The sequence below is a fragment of the Hyla sarda genome, unplaced genomic scaffold (genome assembly GCF_029499605.1).
Source record: "Hyla sarda isolate aHylSar1 unplaced genomic scaffold, aHylSar1.hap1 scaffold_126, whole genome shotgun sequence".
Lineage (NCBI taxonomy): Eukaryota > Metazoa > Chordata > Amphibia > Anura > Hylidae > Hyla > Hyla sarda.
In genome coordinates this window covers 1-18,302 of record NW_026607881.1, presented here as the reverse complement: position 1 = coordinate 18,302, position 18,302 = coordinate 1, and the positions used below count along the sequence as shown (strand labels likewise).

At 49.2% G+C, this 18,302-nt stretch overlaps 1 protein-coding gene across 2 annotated transcripts in view; it reads right to left on the bottom strand.

Moving 5' to 3' along the window:
* LOC130304040 (dystrobrevin beta) overlaps positions 1 to 18,174 on the bottom strand; it is a gene marked incomplete at its 5' end in the record, with an annotated part of 56,239 nt that extends 38,065 nt beyond the window's left edge. For both annotated transcript variants that reach the window (XM_056551889.1, XM_056551890.1), the window contains 5 exon segments: positions 7,709 to 7,805; positions 9,778 to 9,891; positions 10,171 to 10,256; positions 10,518 to 10,605; positions 18,085 to 18,174. In XM_056551889.1, coding sequence (XP_056407864.1) covers positions 7,709 to 7,805; positions 9,778 to 9,891; positions 10,171 to 10,256; positions 10,518 to 10,605; positions 18,085 to 18,174 — 475 coding nt within the window.
* Positions 18,175 to 18,302: the final 128 nt, after the last annotated feature.

Here is an 18,302-nt window from a genome sequence, read left to right as displayed (position 1 = left end):
TGATGACTGGTATATTAGGAGGCATCAGTAGATCACTAGAGGTGTAGTGTATATGATGACCGGTATAATGAGAGGGATCAGTAGATCACTAGAGGTGTAGTGTATATGATGACTGGTATAATGAGAGAGATCAGTAGATCACTAGAGGAGTAGTGTATATGATGACCGGTATAATGGGAGGGATCAGTAGATCACAAGAGGAGTAGTGTACATGATGACTGGTATAATGAGCGAGATCAGTAGATCACTAGAGGTGTAGTGTATATGATGACCGGTATAATGGGAGGGATCAGTAGATCACTAGAGGAGTAGTGTATATGATGACCGGCATAATGGGAGGGATCGGTAGATCACTAGAGGTGTAGTGTATATGATGACTGGTATAATGGGAGGGATCAGTAGATCACAAGAGGAGTAGTGTATATGATGACCGGTATAATGAGAGGGATCAGTAGATCACTAGAGGTGTAGTATATATGATGACTGGTATAATGAGAGGGATCAGTAGATCACAAGAGGTGTAGTGTATATGATGACCGGTATAATGAGAGGGATCAGTAGATCACTAGAGGTGTAGTGTATATGATGACTGGTATAATGAGAGGGATCAGTAGATCACTAGAGGTGTAGTGTATATGATGACTGGTATATTGGGAGGAATCAGTAGATCACTAGAGGTGTAGTGTATATGATGACCGGTATAATGGGAGGGATCAGTAGATCACAAGAGGTGTAGTGTATATGATGACCGGTATAATGGGAGGGATCGGTAGATCACTAGAGGTGTAGTGCATATGATGACCGGTATAATGGGAGGGATCAGTAGATCACAAGAGGTGTAGTGTATATGATGACCGGTATAATGGGAGGGATCAGTAGATCACAAGAGGTGTAGTGTATATGATGACCGGTATAATGGGAGGGATCAGTAGATCACAAGAGGTGTAGTGTATATGATGATTGGTATAATGAGAGATCAGTAGATCACTAGAGGTGTAGTGTATATGATGACTGGTATATTAGGAGGCATCAGTAGATCACTAGAGGTGTAGTGTATATGATGACTGGTATAATGAGAGGGATCAGTAGATCACTAGAGGTGTAGTGTATATGATGATCGGTATAATGAGAGGGATCAGTAGATCACAAGAGGTGTAGTGTATATGATGACCGGCATAATGGGAGGGATCAGTAGATCACTAGAGGAGTAGTGTATATGATGACTGGTATAATGGGAGGGATAAGTAGATCACAAGAGGTGTAGTGTATATGATGACCGGCATAATGGGAGGGATCAGTAGATCACTAGAGGAGTAGTGTATATGATGACTGGTATAATGGGAGGGATAAGTAGATCACAAGAGGTGTAGTGTATATGATGACCGGCATAATGGGAGGGATCAGTAGATCACTAGAGGAGTAGTGTATATGATGACTGGAATAATGAAAGAGATCAGTAGATCACTAGAGGTGTAGTGTATATGATGACCGGTATAATGGGAGGGATCAGTAGATCACTAGAGGAGTAGTGTATATGATGACTGGTATATTGGGAGGAATCAGTAGATCACAAGAGGTGTAGTGTATGTTTTGACTGGTATAATGAGAGAGATCAGTAGATCACAAGATGTGTAGTGTATATGATGACCGGTATAATGAGAGGGATCAGTAGATCACTAGAGGTGTAGTGTTTATGATGACTGGTATAATGGGAGGGATCAGTAGATCACTAGAGGAGTAGTGTATATGATGACTGGTATAATGGGAGGGATCAGTAGAACACTAGAGGAGTAGTGTATATGATGACTGGTATAATGGGAGGGATCAGTAGATCACTAGAGGAGTAGTGTATATGATGACCGGTATAATGGGAGGGATCAGTAGATCACAAGAGGTGTAGTGTATATGATGACCGGTATAATGAGAGGGATCAGTAGATCACAAGAGGTGTAGTGTATATGATGACTGGTATAATGGGAGGGATCGGTAGATCACTAGAGGAGTAGTGTATATGATGACCGGTATAATGAGAGGGATCAGTAGATCACTAGAGGTGTAGTGTATATGATGACCGGTATAATGAGAGGGATCAGTAGATCACTAGAGGTGTAGTGTATATGATGACTGGTATAATGGGAGGGATCGGTAGATCACTAGAGGAGTAGTGTATATGATGACCGGTATAATGAGAGGGATCAGTAGATCACAAGAGGAGTAGTGTATATGATGACTGGTATATTGGGAGGAATCAGTAGATCACTAGAGGTGTAGTGTATATGATGACCGGTATAATGAGAGGGATTAGCAGATCACTAGAGGTGTAGTGTATATGATGACCGGTATAATGAGAGGGATCAGTAGATCACTAGAGATGTAGTGTATATGATGATTGGTATAATGGGAGGGATCGGTAGATAACTAGAGGAGTAGTGTATATGATGACCGGTATAATGGGAGGGATCAGTAGATCACAATAGGAGTAGTATAGGAGTGGTATGATTAGAGGGATCAGTCCTAAGAGAGATCACAGGATCTGGGGAGCATGCAATTAATACTATGATAGGATCAGTTCTGGGACAGATCACCTGACCACATTAGAAATATACAATGAGGGAGTCAGTTGTGGGATAGATCACAAGATCTGTATTCTAGAATAGATCACATGATCAATGATGCCCACATGGGCCAATATAATGGGGAGATCAGCTCTGGAATATGATCATACACAATGATCAGTATAATGAGAAGATCAGATAGAAACCATAAGATCAGCTCTAGGGTACGGTCACATGTACAGGATCCTGCGCAGATTTGATGCGCAGGATTTGTAACTGCAGATTAGAAGTTGTGATCAGTCATTTAGTTTACAGTGAAATCTGCAGCACAAAATCCTGCGCATCAAATCCTGCGCATCAAATCCTGTGCATGTGTGAAGCTACCCCTAAGATAGATCACATGATCTGGGAAGTATGCAATGTCCAATATAACAAGAGATCAGCTCTATAATAGATCACATGATCCACATCACATGATCTAAAATGTATATGACTGGTATAGCAGGAAACTGGCTTTAGAACTGGTAACCTGAGTGGATCAGTTACTTTCAGGAACAGATCACATGATCTAGGATGTAAATAGTGAGTACAATGAGGATGAGATGATCAACGATCTGGGATGTACACAATGACTGGAATAATCAAAGGGATCCATTATGGAGCAGATCACATGATCCATGAAGGGGATCAGTTGTGGAAAAGATCACATGATCCAGAATGATAAGTATAATAATTAGGATCAGTTTTGGAGCAGATCACATAATTCACAAAGGGGGATCAGTTGATGAATAGATCACATGATCCAAGATGTACATGACTGGTATAACAGAAAATCAGCTGTACAATAGATCACATGATCCAGGATGTACATGACTGGTATAGCAGAAAATCAGCTGTACAATAGATCACATGATCCAGGATGTACATGACTGGTATAGCAGAAAATCAGCTGTACAATAGATCACATGATCCAAGATGTACATGACTGGTATAGCAGAAAATCAGCTGTACAATAGATCACATGATCCAAGATGTACATGACTGGTATAGCAGAAAATCAGCTGTACAATAGATCACATGATCCAGGATGTACATGACTGGTATAGCAGAAAATCAGCTGTACAATAGATCACATGATCCAAGATGTACATGACTGGTATAGCAGAAAATCAGCTGTACAATAGATCACATGATCCAAGATGTACATGACTGGTATAGCAGAAAATCAGGTGTACAATAGATCACATGATCCAGGATGTACATGACTGGTATAGCAGAAAATCAGCTGTACAATAGATCACATGATCCAGGATGTACATGACTGGTATAGCAGAAAATCAGCTGTACAATAGATCACATGATCCAAGATGTACATGACTGGTATAGCAGAAAATCAGCTGTACAATAGATCACATGATCCAGGATGTACATGACTGGTATAGCAGAAAATCAGCTGTACAATGGATCACATGATCCAGGATGTACATGACTGGTATAGCAGAAAATCAGCTGTACAATAGATCACATGATCCAGGATGTACATGACTGGTATAGCAGAAAATCAGCTGTACAATGGATCACATGATCCAGGATGTACATGACTGGTATAGCAAAAAATCATCTGTACAATAGATCACATGATCCCGGATGTAGATAAAATACTGGCTGTCAGGATCAGTTCTGGAATAAATCACAGGACAACTGATACAATAAAGGAATAAGCTTAGGAATAGATCAATGATCAGGGATCAGTGTTGGAGCAGATCTCATTATGATTGGTATGGTCATGAGATCAGCTGTGGACTAGATCACGTGATCCCGGATGACCAGTATAATAATAATTAGGATCAGTTTTGTAGCAGATCACATGGTCCATAAAGGGGGATCAGTTAGATCACATGATCCATAAAGGGGGATCAGTTGATGAAAAGATCACATGATCCAAGATGTAAATGACTGGAATAGCAGAAAATCAACGATCGGTATAAGATGGATCAGTTCTGGGATAGATCACGGGATCCTGAATGGATATAATGAAGGGATCTGTTGTGGATTAGATCACTGGACTATTTATATTGTAAAGAACAATCCAGAAATATTTAACATGAATCAAATACAAGAACCAGGAATAAAGCCGAGAATCTATAGGTGCCCGTTATACAGAAGATCCACTGGAATCATGTCAGACACCAGGGGGCAGAGTAACCACAGTCTATAAGTGAGGGAGAAGTCCACTCCCAATGTCCTTAAAGGGGTTGTCCAGTGAAAGAAACAACCTGTGTACGGTGTCAAAAAGTCTAATACTACTACTTACTAATATAGTGTTATTATCCATAGTGACAGATCTCTCCATATCACCTGAGCTCTCCCTTGTAGCTGTGACATCAGGTCACTCAGAGCTCTGCCCCTGCACCCCCCTTCCTGTCTGCTCAGGACCAGACCATTGATGTGAAGGGGGAGCTCATATTACTGCTCAGTAGATTTAAGGACAGCAGAAAGCCTTTCTCAGATAAGACAGCAGTGAGCCTGTTCAGGGGGAAACCACTGTGACTAAGAAAGTCTTCTTGCTGTTTTAAAATCTAATGGTCAGAGATCTGTGCAGTATGGATAATAACATTATACTGATTGACACCATTCCTTTCTCTTTCATAACCTTTCATTGGACGACCACCTTTAAGGTGCCATATACCATAGAGCTGCACATACAGATAGTGATGTACCTATGAATTTCTATAGGATAAGCCGCCCCCCAGGCTACAGGATAATCCACCCTCATCCTACAGGAAGAGACCCCCCCCCCCCACCCGACAGGATCAGAATCCCCCCGACAGGATGAGAACTCCCCACCCAACCGACAAAATCAGCCGCCCCCAACCCTACAGGATCAGCCGCCCCCCCACCCTACAGGATCAGCCGCCCCCCCCCCCACCCTACAGGATCAGCCGCCCCCCACCCTACAGGATCAGCCGCCCCCAACCCTACAGGATCAGCCGCCCAACCCTACAGGATCAGCCGCCCCCCCCCACCCTACAGGATCAGCCGCCCCCAACCCTCCAAGATCAGCTGCCCCCAACCCTACAGGATCAGCCGCCACCCCCTACCCTACAGGATCAGCCACCCCCCCCACCCTACAGGATCAGCCGCCCAACCCTACAGGATCAGCCCCCCCCCCTACCCTACAGGATCAGCCACCCCCCCACCCTACAGGATCAGCCACCCCCAACCCTACAGGATCAGCCGCCCCCAACCCTACAGGATCAGCCGCCCCCCCCTACCCTACAGGATCAGCCACCCCCAACCCTCCAAGATCAGCCACCCCCAACCCTCCAGGATCAGCCACCCCCAACCCTACAGGATCAGCCGCCCCCCCCCTACCCTACAGGATCAGCCGCCCCCCCACCCTACAGGATCAGCCGCCCCCCCACCCTACAGGATCAGCCGGCCCCAACCCTACAGGATCAGCCACCCAACCCTACAGGATCAGCCGCCCCCAACCCTACAGGATCAGCCGCCCCCAACCCTACAGGATCAGCCACCCCCAACCCTACAGGATCAGCCTCCCCCCCCCTACCCTACAGGATCAGCCGCCCCCAACCCTCCAAGATCAGCAGCCCCCAACCCTACAGGATCAGCCGCCCCCCCCTACCCTACAGGATCAGCCGCCCCCAACCCTCCAAGATCAGCCACCCCCAACCCTACAGGATCAGCCTCCCCCCCCCTACCCTACAGGATCAGCCGCCCCCAACCCTCCAAGATCAGCAGCCCCCAACCCTACAGGATCAGCCGCCCCCCCCTACCCTACAGGATCAGCCGCCCCCAACCCTCCAAGATCAGCCACCCCCAACCCTACAGGATCAGCTGCCCCCCCACCCTACAGGATCAGATGCCCCGCAAGCTAAAGGATCAGATGCCCCTCAACGCTATCGGATTAACCCCCCCCCCCCACTATAGGATATGCTCTGTGAGCAGCTGTAGACTGGGGAGAAGAGAGAACCAGTTTGTCTACATCAGGTGTCTGTATGTCTCACAGCCCATAATACCCTCATACACAGGACCATGATGCATTGCAGCAGACTTCTCACTGCGTTCTCCCTGCTCCCCCGACAAGATCTGATAAATCTCCCCTTTATGTCCTGGATATAATGTTGTTACTTTCCTCTCCCCCAAGCGGGTGTATTTGAGCCGCACTTTATGTTTTTCGGGCACAGATGACGATTAAATACAATATAAAGTCTGGCAGCCCCCTCCCCCGTCCTGATGTTATGGGCACCAAGCTCCGACGGACACGTCCTGTAAAGTGAATGGTCCCCCTGGCACTAGGTCTCTCCCCTCCCCCCCTCCCCTCCCCCAGGCACTGGGCATCTCCCCCTCCCCTCAACAGGCACTGGGTCTCTCCCCCTCCCCTCCCCCAGGCACTGGGTCTCTCCCCCTCCCCTCCCCCAGGCACTGGGTCTCTCCCCCTCCCCTCCCCCAGGCACTGGGTCTCTCCCCCTCCCCTCCCCCAGGCACTGGGTCTCTCCCCCTCCCCTCCCCCAGGCACTGGGTCTCTCTCCCTCCCCTCCCCTCCCCCAGGCACTGGGTCTCTCCCCCTCCCCTCCCCCAGGCACTGGGTCTCTCCCCCTCCCCTCCCCTCCCCTCCCCCAGGCACTGGGTCTCTTCCCCCTCCCCTCCCCCAGGCACTGGGTCTCTCCCCCTCCCCTCCCCCAGGCACTGGGTCTCTCCCCCTCCCCTCCCCTCCCCCAGGCACTGGGTCTCTTCCCCCTCCCCTCCCCCAGGCACTGGGTCTCTCCCCCTCCCCTCCCCCAGGCACTGGGTCTCTCCCCCTCCCCTCCCCCAGGCACTGGGTCTCTCCCCCTGCCCTCCCCTCCCCTCCCCCAGGCACTGGGTCTCTCCCCCTCCCCTCCCCCAGGCACTGGGTCTCTCTCCCTCCCCTCCCCTCCCCCAGGCACTGGGTCTCTCTCCCTCCCCTCCCCTCCCCCAGGCACTGGGTCTCTCTCCCTCCCCTCCCCCAGGCACTGGGTCTCTCTCCCTCCCCTCCCCTCCCCCAGGCACTGGGTCTCTCCCCCTCCCCTCCCCCAGGCACTGGGTTTCTCCCCCTCCCCTCCCCCAGGCACTGGGTCTCTCTTTGGGGGGTGGTACAGCGCGGTTCTTACCTTTAGCAGCTTCATCAGTCCCTCCAGCTGGACCATCAGCTCCCGGCGACTCTCCTGAAGAGCTGACATTCTCTGCTCCAGCTCATCCTTCCTTTGCCTGTGGACAGGACACACACATATATGCTGGATAATGAAAGGGTTAACAAGAAATCATTTTTGTCTCCAAAGCTATAATCTCTGCCACAGTTAAGAAGGGGTTAAGGCAATGGCGTCCTCATCTCTGTACAGTAAGTTAGGGGTTAATGTGACAGCTTTCTCATTTTTGTACAATAATGAATCTGTACGACTGTTCATCTCTGTACGGTAATGAAGGGGTTAAGGCGAGGATGTCCTTATCTCTGTACAGTAATGAAGGGGTTAAAGGGGTACTCCGCTGCTCAGCGTTTGGAACAAACTGTTCGAACGATGGAGCTGGGAGCTCGTGATGTCATAGCCCCGCCCCCTCATGATGTAACACTCCGCCCCCTCAATGCAAGTCTATGAGAGGGGGCATGACAGCCGTCACACCCCCTCCCATAGACTTGCATTGAGGGGGCGGAGTGTGACGTCATGAGGGGGGTGGGGTGGGGCTATGATGTCACAAGCTCCTGGCACCAGCTCCAGATTTCGGAACAGTATGTTCGAAACGCTAAGCAGCGGAGTACCCCTTTAAGGTGAGAACGTCCTCATTTCTGTACGGTAATTAAGTGGTTATTTAAGGTGACAGCCTCCTTCTCTCTGTACAGTAATGAAGGGGTTAAAGGGATATTCCGGGCAAAAACATTTTATCCCCTATCCAAAGGGGGATAAGATGTCTGATCGCGGGGGGGGGCGGCTGCTGAGACCACGGCCATCACGCCCCCTCCCATAGACATGAATGGAGGGGGCGTGGCATGACAGCACGTCCCCAGTCCCGGAAATCCGGAGGTTTCTGAAACTGGAGATGCAGCACCCGCATAGAATGTGTGGGTGCTGCAGGGAGATCGCGGGGGGTCTCAGCAGCGGGAGATCGCGGGGGGTCTCAGCAGCGGGCCCCCCAGCGATCAGACATCTTATCCTCTGTCCTTTGGATAGGGGATAAAATGTTTTTGTCTGGAATACCCCTTTAAGGTGACAGCCTCATCTTTGTGTGGTAATGAAGGGGTTAAGGTGACAGCATCATGTACGGTAACTGTATGGAGTTAGAGCGCCCTCGTCTCTGTATGGTAAGGTAATGAAGGGGTTAAGGTGAGGGTGTCCTTGTTTCTGTACAGTAATAAAAGGGTTAAGGTGAGTGTCCTTGTCTCTACAGTAATGAAGGGGTTAAAATGTCTGCGTCCTCGTCTCTACAGTAATGAAGGAGTTAAGGCAAGAGCGTCCTCGTCTCTACAGTAATGAAGGAGTTAAGGCAAGAGCGTCCTCGTCTCTACAGTAATGAAGGGGTTAAGATGTCAGCGTCCTCGTCTCTACAGTAATGAAGGGGTTAAGATGTCAGCGTCCTCGTCTCTACAGTAATGAAGGGGTTAAAAGGAGTACTCCGGTGGAAATTTTTTTTTTCATATCAACTGCTGCCAGAAAGTTAAACAGATTAGTAAATTACTTCCATTAAACAATATTAACCCTTCCAGTACTTCCCAGCTGCTGTATGCTCCACAGGAAGTTGTGTAGTGCTAGGTCAGGAACTGTCCAGAGCAGGAGAGGTTTGCTATGGGGATTTTCTCCTGCTCTGAACAGTTCCTGACATGGACAGAGGTGTCAGCAGAGAGCACTGAGGTCAGGCTGGAAAGAACAACACAACTTCCTGTGGAGCATACAGCAGCTGATAAGTACTGTAAGGATTAAGATTTTTATATAGACGTAATTTACAAATTTGTTTAACTTTCTGAAACAGGATGATTTTGAAAAAAAAACAGTTTTCCACCAGAGTACCCCTTTAAGGTGACCGCATAATTGAATCTGTACGGTAATGAAGGGGTTAAGGTGAGAACGCCCTCGTCTCTGTACGGTAATGAAGGGGTTAAGGCAGTTTCAAATTAGCTTGAAAGGGGAGTGGCTACAGTTTTTTCAGTACTATATGACTAGTGCACTCCCCAAGCCCCGCCCCCACTTACCGCAGCAGGCGGAGCTCGGCCAGCAGGGTGGGGTTTTGCTGCGCTTTCTCGGGGGTGGGCTGGGACGCTTGCTCATGCTCCAGGCGCAGCCGCTGAATCTCCTGCAGGATTTCTCTGTAATAGAAACAAATAAGAGGCGTCTGTCAGTGACCACTGAGTGAAGCTCCGCCCCCCGCGGATCTCCTACAGCTCCTACCTGTCAGGACATGCAGCCCATTACCCCTAACTCTGTACTGGGGCCCCCTCCCATGAGTCTCTTTTTGGGGGTCCGCCCACTTTGTCTCAGCTACTTCTCTCCACCATTACAGTGCGCACATACACCAGTGATCATCCATACAAAACTACAACTCCCAGCATGCCCGGACAGATGCCAGGGGAGGAGTCAGCTCTTACCGGTTCTTGTTCTCCAGCTCGGCGATCAGCTGGCGCTGCTGCTTGTTGGCATCAAAGTTAAAGCTGAGCTCAGTGGGCGGTCGAGGCTGCGGAGGACAATAAGACGTGAGGTCACATGACATCTGACCCGCACACACCCAGAGCTGCAGTCACAATTCTCATGGTCTCCTCCTCCCCGCCGCCCCCTGCTGGTTCAGGGACAGCACACACTTGTCCTGTGTCCTGCCTTGTGGGACAATGGGCAGAATTAAGACTGCAGCTCTGGAGGTGACTGGAGGGTCACTACAATAGATGTGGAGATGACACACTGTAACGAACATCAGCGGACGGGTCAGTCAGCTACTCACAGAGTTCCCGGCTTCGGCAGCAAGTCTGGCGGCGTACCGAGCGATGAGACGGTGCTCCTCATCTAACCGGCTGGGACTGTCCAACACACTGCAAATGGAAGACAACACCCATCATACATCACATCACCCCCATCATACATCACATCACCCCCATCATACATCACATCACTCCCATCATACATCACATGACCCCATCATCACACAATGTATCACCCCCATTATACATCACATGACCCCCATCATACATCACATGACCCCCATCATACATCACATGACCCCCATCATACATCACATCACTCCCATCATACATCACATGACCCCCATCATACATCACATCACTCCCATCATACATCACATGACCCCATCATCACACAATGTATCACCCCCATCATACATCACATGACCCCCATGATACATCACATGACTCCCATCATACATCACATCACCCCCATCATACATCACATCACTCCCATCATACATCACATCACTCCCATCATACATCACATCACCCCCATCATACATCACATGACCCCCATCATACATCACATCACTCCCATCATATCACCCCCATCATACATCACATGACCCCCATCATACATCACATCACTCCCATCATACATCACATGACCCCATCATCACACAATGTATCACCCCCATCATACATCACATGACCCCCATCATACATCACATCACTCCCATCATATCACCCCCATCATACATCACATGACCCCCATCATACATCACATCACTCCCATCATACATCACATGACCCCATCATCACACAATGTATCACCCCCATCATACATCACATGACCCCCATCATACATCACATGACCCCATCATACATCACATCACTCCCATCATCACACAATGTATCACCCCCATCATACATCACATGACCCCATCATACATCACATCACTCCCATCATCACACAATGTATCACTCCCATCATACATCACATGACCCCCATCATACATCACATCACTTCCATCATACATCACATGACCCCCATCATACATCACATCACTCCCATCATCACACAATGTATCACCCCATCATACATCACATGACCCCCATCATACATCACATCACCCCCATCATACATCACATCACTCCCATCATCACACAATGTATCACCCCCATCATACATCACATGACCCCATCATACATCACATCACTCCCATCATACATCACATCACTTCCATCATACATCACCCCCATCATACATCACATGACTCCCATCATCACACAATGTATCACCCCCATCATACATCACATTACCCCATCATACATCACATCACTCCCATCATACATCACATCACTTCCATCATACATCACCCCCATCATACATCACATGACTCCCATCATCACACAATGTATCACCCCAATCATACATCACATGACCCCATCATACATCACATAACTCCCATCATACATCACATGACCCCATCATCACACAATGTATCACCCCATCATACATGACATGACCCCCATCATACATCACATCACTCCCATCATCACACAATGTATCACCCCATCATACATCACATGACCCCCATCATACATCACATGAACCCCATCATACATCACATGACCCCCATCATACATCACATGACCCCCATCATACATCACATGACCCCCATCATACATCACATGACCCCCATCATACATCATATCACTCCCATCATACATCACATGACCCCCCATCATACATCACATGACCCCCATCATACATCACATGACCCCCATCATACATCACATCACTCCCATCATACATCACATCACTCCCATCATCACACAATGTATCACCCCCATCATACATCACATCACTCCCATCATCACACAATGTATCACCACCATCATACATTCACATGACCCCATCATCACACAATGTATCACCCCCATCATACATCACATGACCCCCATCATCACACAATGTATCACCCCCCATCATACATCACATGACCCCCATCATCACACAATGTATCACCCCAATCATACATCACATGACCCCCATCATACATCACATCACTCCCATCATACATCACATGACCCCATCATCACACAATGTATCACCCCCATCATACATCACATGACCCCCATCATACATCACATCACTCCCATCATACATCAAATCACTCCCATCATCACACAATGCATCACCCCCATCATAAATCACATCACCTCCCATCATACATCACATCACTCCCATCATACATCACATCACTCCCATCATACATCACATCACCCCCATCATACATCACATCACTCCCATCATACATCACATCACTCCCATCATACATCACATCACTCCCATCATACATCACATCACTCCCATCATACATCACATTCATTGCATTGATTCATGAAGAATAAAAAGAAAAAGACTAAAAAGATAAGAAGTAAAAATAAAAAAAAAAGAAAACATACAAACTAAATAACATAATAAAAAAAAAAAAAACCCCATCATACATCACATGACCCCATCATACATCACATCACTCCCATCATACATCACAACACTCCCATCATACATCACATCACTCCCATCATACATCACATCACCCCCATCATACATCACATCACTCCCATCATACATCACATCACTCCCATCAAACATCACATCACTCCCCATCATACATCACATCACTCCCATCATACATCACATCACCCCCATCATACATCACATCACTCCCATCATACATCACATCACTCCATCATACATCACATCACTCCCATCATACATCACATCACTCCCATCATCACACAATGTATCACCCCCATCATAAATCACATGACGCCATCATCACACAATGTATCACCCCCATCATACATCATATCACTCCCATCATCATACATCATATCACCCCATCATACCATTTTATCACTCCCATCATCACACATCATATCACCCCCCAACATCACACATCATATCATCCCCATCATCATACATCATATCATCCCCATCATACATCATACACCCCCCATCATCATACATCATATAACCCCCATCGTCACACATCATATCACCCCCATCATCACACATCATATCACCCCCATCATCACACATCATATCACCCCCCCATCATCACACATCATATCACCCCCATCATCACACATCATATCACTCCCATCAACCATCATCACATATCATATCACTCCCATCATCACACATCATATCATCCCCCATCATACATCATATCACCCCCATCATCACACATCATATCACTCCCAACACCCATCAATCAACACAACATATCACTCCCATCATCACACATCACATCACTCCCCATCATACATCACATCACTCCCATCATCATACATCATATCACCCCCATCACACATCATATCACCCCCCATCATCACACATCATATCACCCCCATCATCACACATCATATCCACCACCATCATCACTCATCATATCACACCCCCCACCATCACACACCTATCACCCCCCCATCATCACACATCATATCACCCCACATCATCACACATCATACTCACCCCCATCATCACACATCATATCACCCCCCATCATCACACATCATATCACCCCCATCATCACACATCATATCACCCCCCATCATCACACATCATATCACCCCCATCATCACACATCAAATCACCCCCATCATCACACATCATATCACCCCCATCATCACACATTATATCACCCCCATCATCACACATCATATCACCCCCATCATCACACACTCAAATCACCCCCCATCATCACTCATCAAATCACCCCCCATCATCATACATTATATCACCCCCATCATCATACATTATATCACCCCCATCATCAAACATCATATCACCCCCATCATCAAACATCATATCACCCCCATCATCATACATTATATCACCCCCATCATCATACATCATATCACCCCCATCATCATACATTATATCACCCCCATCATCATACATTATATCACCCCCATCATCATACATCATATCACCCCCATCATCATACATCATATCCCCCCATCATCATACATCATATCACCCCCATCATCATACATCATATCACCCCCATCATCATACATCATATCACCCCCATCATCATACATCATATCACCCCCATCATACTACATTATATCACCCCCATCATCATCATACATATCACCCCCCATCATCATACATCATATCCCCCCATCATCATACATCATATCACCCCCCATCATCATACATTATATCACCCCCATCATCATCATACATATCACCCCCATCATCATACATCATATCCCCCCCATCATCATACATTATATCACCCCCATCATCATACATTATATCACCCCCATCATCATCATACATATCACCCCCATCATCATACATCATATCCCCCCCATCATCATACATCATATCACCCCCATCATACTACATCATATCACCCCCATCATACATTATATCACCCCCATCATCATACATTATATCACCCCCATCATCATACATTATATCACCCCCATCATCACACATCATATCACCCCCCATCATACTACATCATATCACCCCCATCATACATTATATCACCCCCATCATCATACATTATATCACCCCCATCATCACACATCATATCACCCCCCATCATACATTATATCACCCCCATCATCATACATTATATCACCCCCATCATCATCATACATCATATCCCCCCCCATCATCATACATCATATCCCCCCATCATCATACATCATATCCCCCCCCATCATCATACATCATATCACCCCATCATCATACATCATATCACCCCCATCATCATACATCATATCACCCCCATCATACATTATATCACTCCCATATAGGAGCGTATACTGGGAGTAGGATCAGATCATACACAGGGGGCGACGTGTGGGATGTAAGGTGATTGCGCTGACTACAAAACTCCTCACCTAGGGGGCGCTGCACCCCAGGATTAGTGTACACATATACTGCACTGATCTGCTCCAGAGCTGCATTCACAACTCTGCTCGCTCTTACTGAACACAGCTCTGGATCCTCCACAATGATGGGGGTGAGTGACGGAGAACAGGTGATCACATGGAAAACCAACCTGATGGGGGCGTATGGGAACATGGGGTAAGAGGTGGGGGGGACGATAGTCAAATTGGTGTGGGCGCTGCCAGAAATAAGGGAACCTGCTGTGATGATGTGGGCGCTGCCAGAAATAAGGGAATCTGCTGTGATGGATGTGGGTGCTGCCAGAAATAAGGGAACCTGCTGTGATGATGTGGGCGCTGCCAGAAATAAGGGAACCTGCTGTGATGATGTGGGCGCTGCCAGAGATGGGGGAGAACCTGCTGTAATGATGTGGGCGCTGCCAGAGATGGGGGAGAACCTGCTGTGATGATGTGGGCGCTGCCAGAGATGGGGGAACCTGCTGTGATGGATGTGGGCGCTGCCAGAGATGGGGGGGAACCTGCTGTGATGGATGTGGGCGCTGCCAGAGATGGGGGAGCCTGCTGTGATGGATGTGGGCGCTGCCAGAGATGGGGGGAACCTGCTGTGATGATGTGGGCGCTGCCAGAGATGGGGGGAGAACCTGCTGTGATGCATGTGGGCGCTGCCAGAGATGGGGGAACCTGCTATGATGATGTGGGCGCTGCCAGAGATGGGGGAGCCTGCTGTGATGGATGTGGGCGCTGCCAGAGATGGGGGGAACCTGCTGTGATGATGTGGGCGCTGCCAGAGATGGGGGAGAACCTGCTGTGATGATATGGGCGCTGCCAGAGATGGGGGAACCTGCTGTGATGGATGTGGGCGCTGCCAGAGATGGGGGAACCTGCTGTGACTGGATGTGGGCGCTGCCAGAGATGGGGGAGAACCTGCTGTGATGATGTGGGCGCTGCCAGAGATGGGGGAGAACCTGCTGTGATGATATGGGCGCTGCCAGAGATGGGGGAACCTGCTGTGATGGATGTGGGCGCTGCCAGAGATGGGGGAACCTGCTGTGATGGATGTGGGCGCTGCCAGAGATGGGGGAACCTGCTGTGATGATGTGGGCGCTGCCAGAGATGGGGGAACCTGCTGTGATGGATGTGGGCGCTGCCAGAGATGGGGGAACCTGCTGTGATGGATGTGGGCACTGCTAGAGATGGGGGAGAACCTGCTGTGATGATGTGGGCGCTGCCAGAGATGGGGGAACCTGCTGTGATGGATGTGGGCGCTGCCAGAGATGGGGGAACCTGCTGTGATGGATGTGGGCGCTGCCAGAGATGGGGGAACCTGCTGTGATGATGTGGGCGCTGCCAAAGATGGGGGAGAACCTGCTGTGATGATGTGGGCGCTGCCAGAGATCGGGGACCTGTTGTGATGGATGTGGGCACTGCCAGAGATGGGGGAACCTGCTGTGATGATGTGGGCGCTGCCAGAGATGGGGGAGAACCTGCTGTGATGATGTGGGGCGCTGCCAGAGATGGGGGAACCTGCTGTGATGATGTGGGCGCTGCCAGAGATGGGGGGAACCTGCTGTGATGATGTGGGCGCTGCCAGAGATGGGGGAACCTGCTGTGATGGATGTGGGCGCTGCCAGAGATGGGGGAACCTGCTGTGATGGATGTGGGCGCTGCCAGAGATGGGGGAACCTGCTGTGATGATGTGGGCGCTGCCAGAGATGGGGGGAACCTGCTGTGATGATGTGGGCGCTGCCAGAGATGGGGGGGGAATCTGCTGTGATGATGTGGGCGCTGCCAGAGATGGGGGAACCTGCTGTGATGATGTGGGCGCTGCCAGAGATGGGGGAGAACCTGCTGTGATGGATGTGGGCGCTGCCAGAGATGGGGGAACCTGCTGTGATGATGTGGGCGCTGCCAGAGATGGGGGAACCTGCTGTGATGGATGTGGGCGCTGCCAGAGATGGGGGAACCTGCTGTGATGATGTGGATGCTGCCAGAGATGGGGGAGAACCTGCTGTGATGATGTGGGCGCTGTCAGAGATGGGGGGAACCTGCTGTGATGATGTGGATGCTGCCAGAGATCGGGGAACCTGCTGTGATGGATGTGGGCGCTGTCAGAGATGGGGGAACCTGCTGTGATGATGTGGGCGCTGCCAGAGATTGGGGAACCTGCTGTGATGGATGTGGGCGCTGTCAGAGATGGGGGAACCTGCTGTGATGATGTGGGCGCTGCCAGAGATGGGGGAACCTGCTGTGATGGATGTGGGCGCTGCCAGAGATGAGGGAGAACCTGCTGTGATGATGTGGGCGCTGCCAGAGATGGGGGAACCTGCTGTGATGATGTGGATGCTGCCAGAGATGGGGGGGAACCTGCTGTGATGATGTGGGCGCTGCCAGAGATGGGGGAACCTGCTGTGATGATGTGGGCGCTGCCAGAGATGAGGGAGAACCTGCTGTGATGATGTGGGCGCTGCCAGAGATGGGGGAACCTGCTGTGATGATGTGGGCGCTGCCAGAGATGGGGGAGAACCTGCTGTGATGATGTGGGCGCTGCCAGGAATCATACGGATCACACCTCAGATCCGCACCATTCCGGGCCCTTTGAACCATGACGCATATAATATACTGTTACTATGGATGAGCTGCCTGGCGCCCCCTATCACTAACCGTGTGCCATCGCGGAGCCGGGACACATACTCCGCTATCAGGACATGCTCGTCTGGGAGGCGGCTGCCCGTGTCCATGATGTGCTGTGACCTGGTGACAACATGAACAGGATGAGGTGAGGGGCCCCGGGGGCCACATAATCACATGACAGCTGAGAATACAATGACAATGAGGAAGAGCGACCCCTGAACCACAGGAGCTGACGATCTAAACAAGTC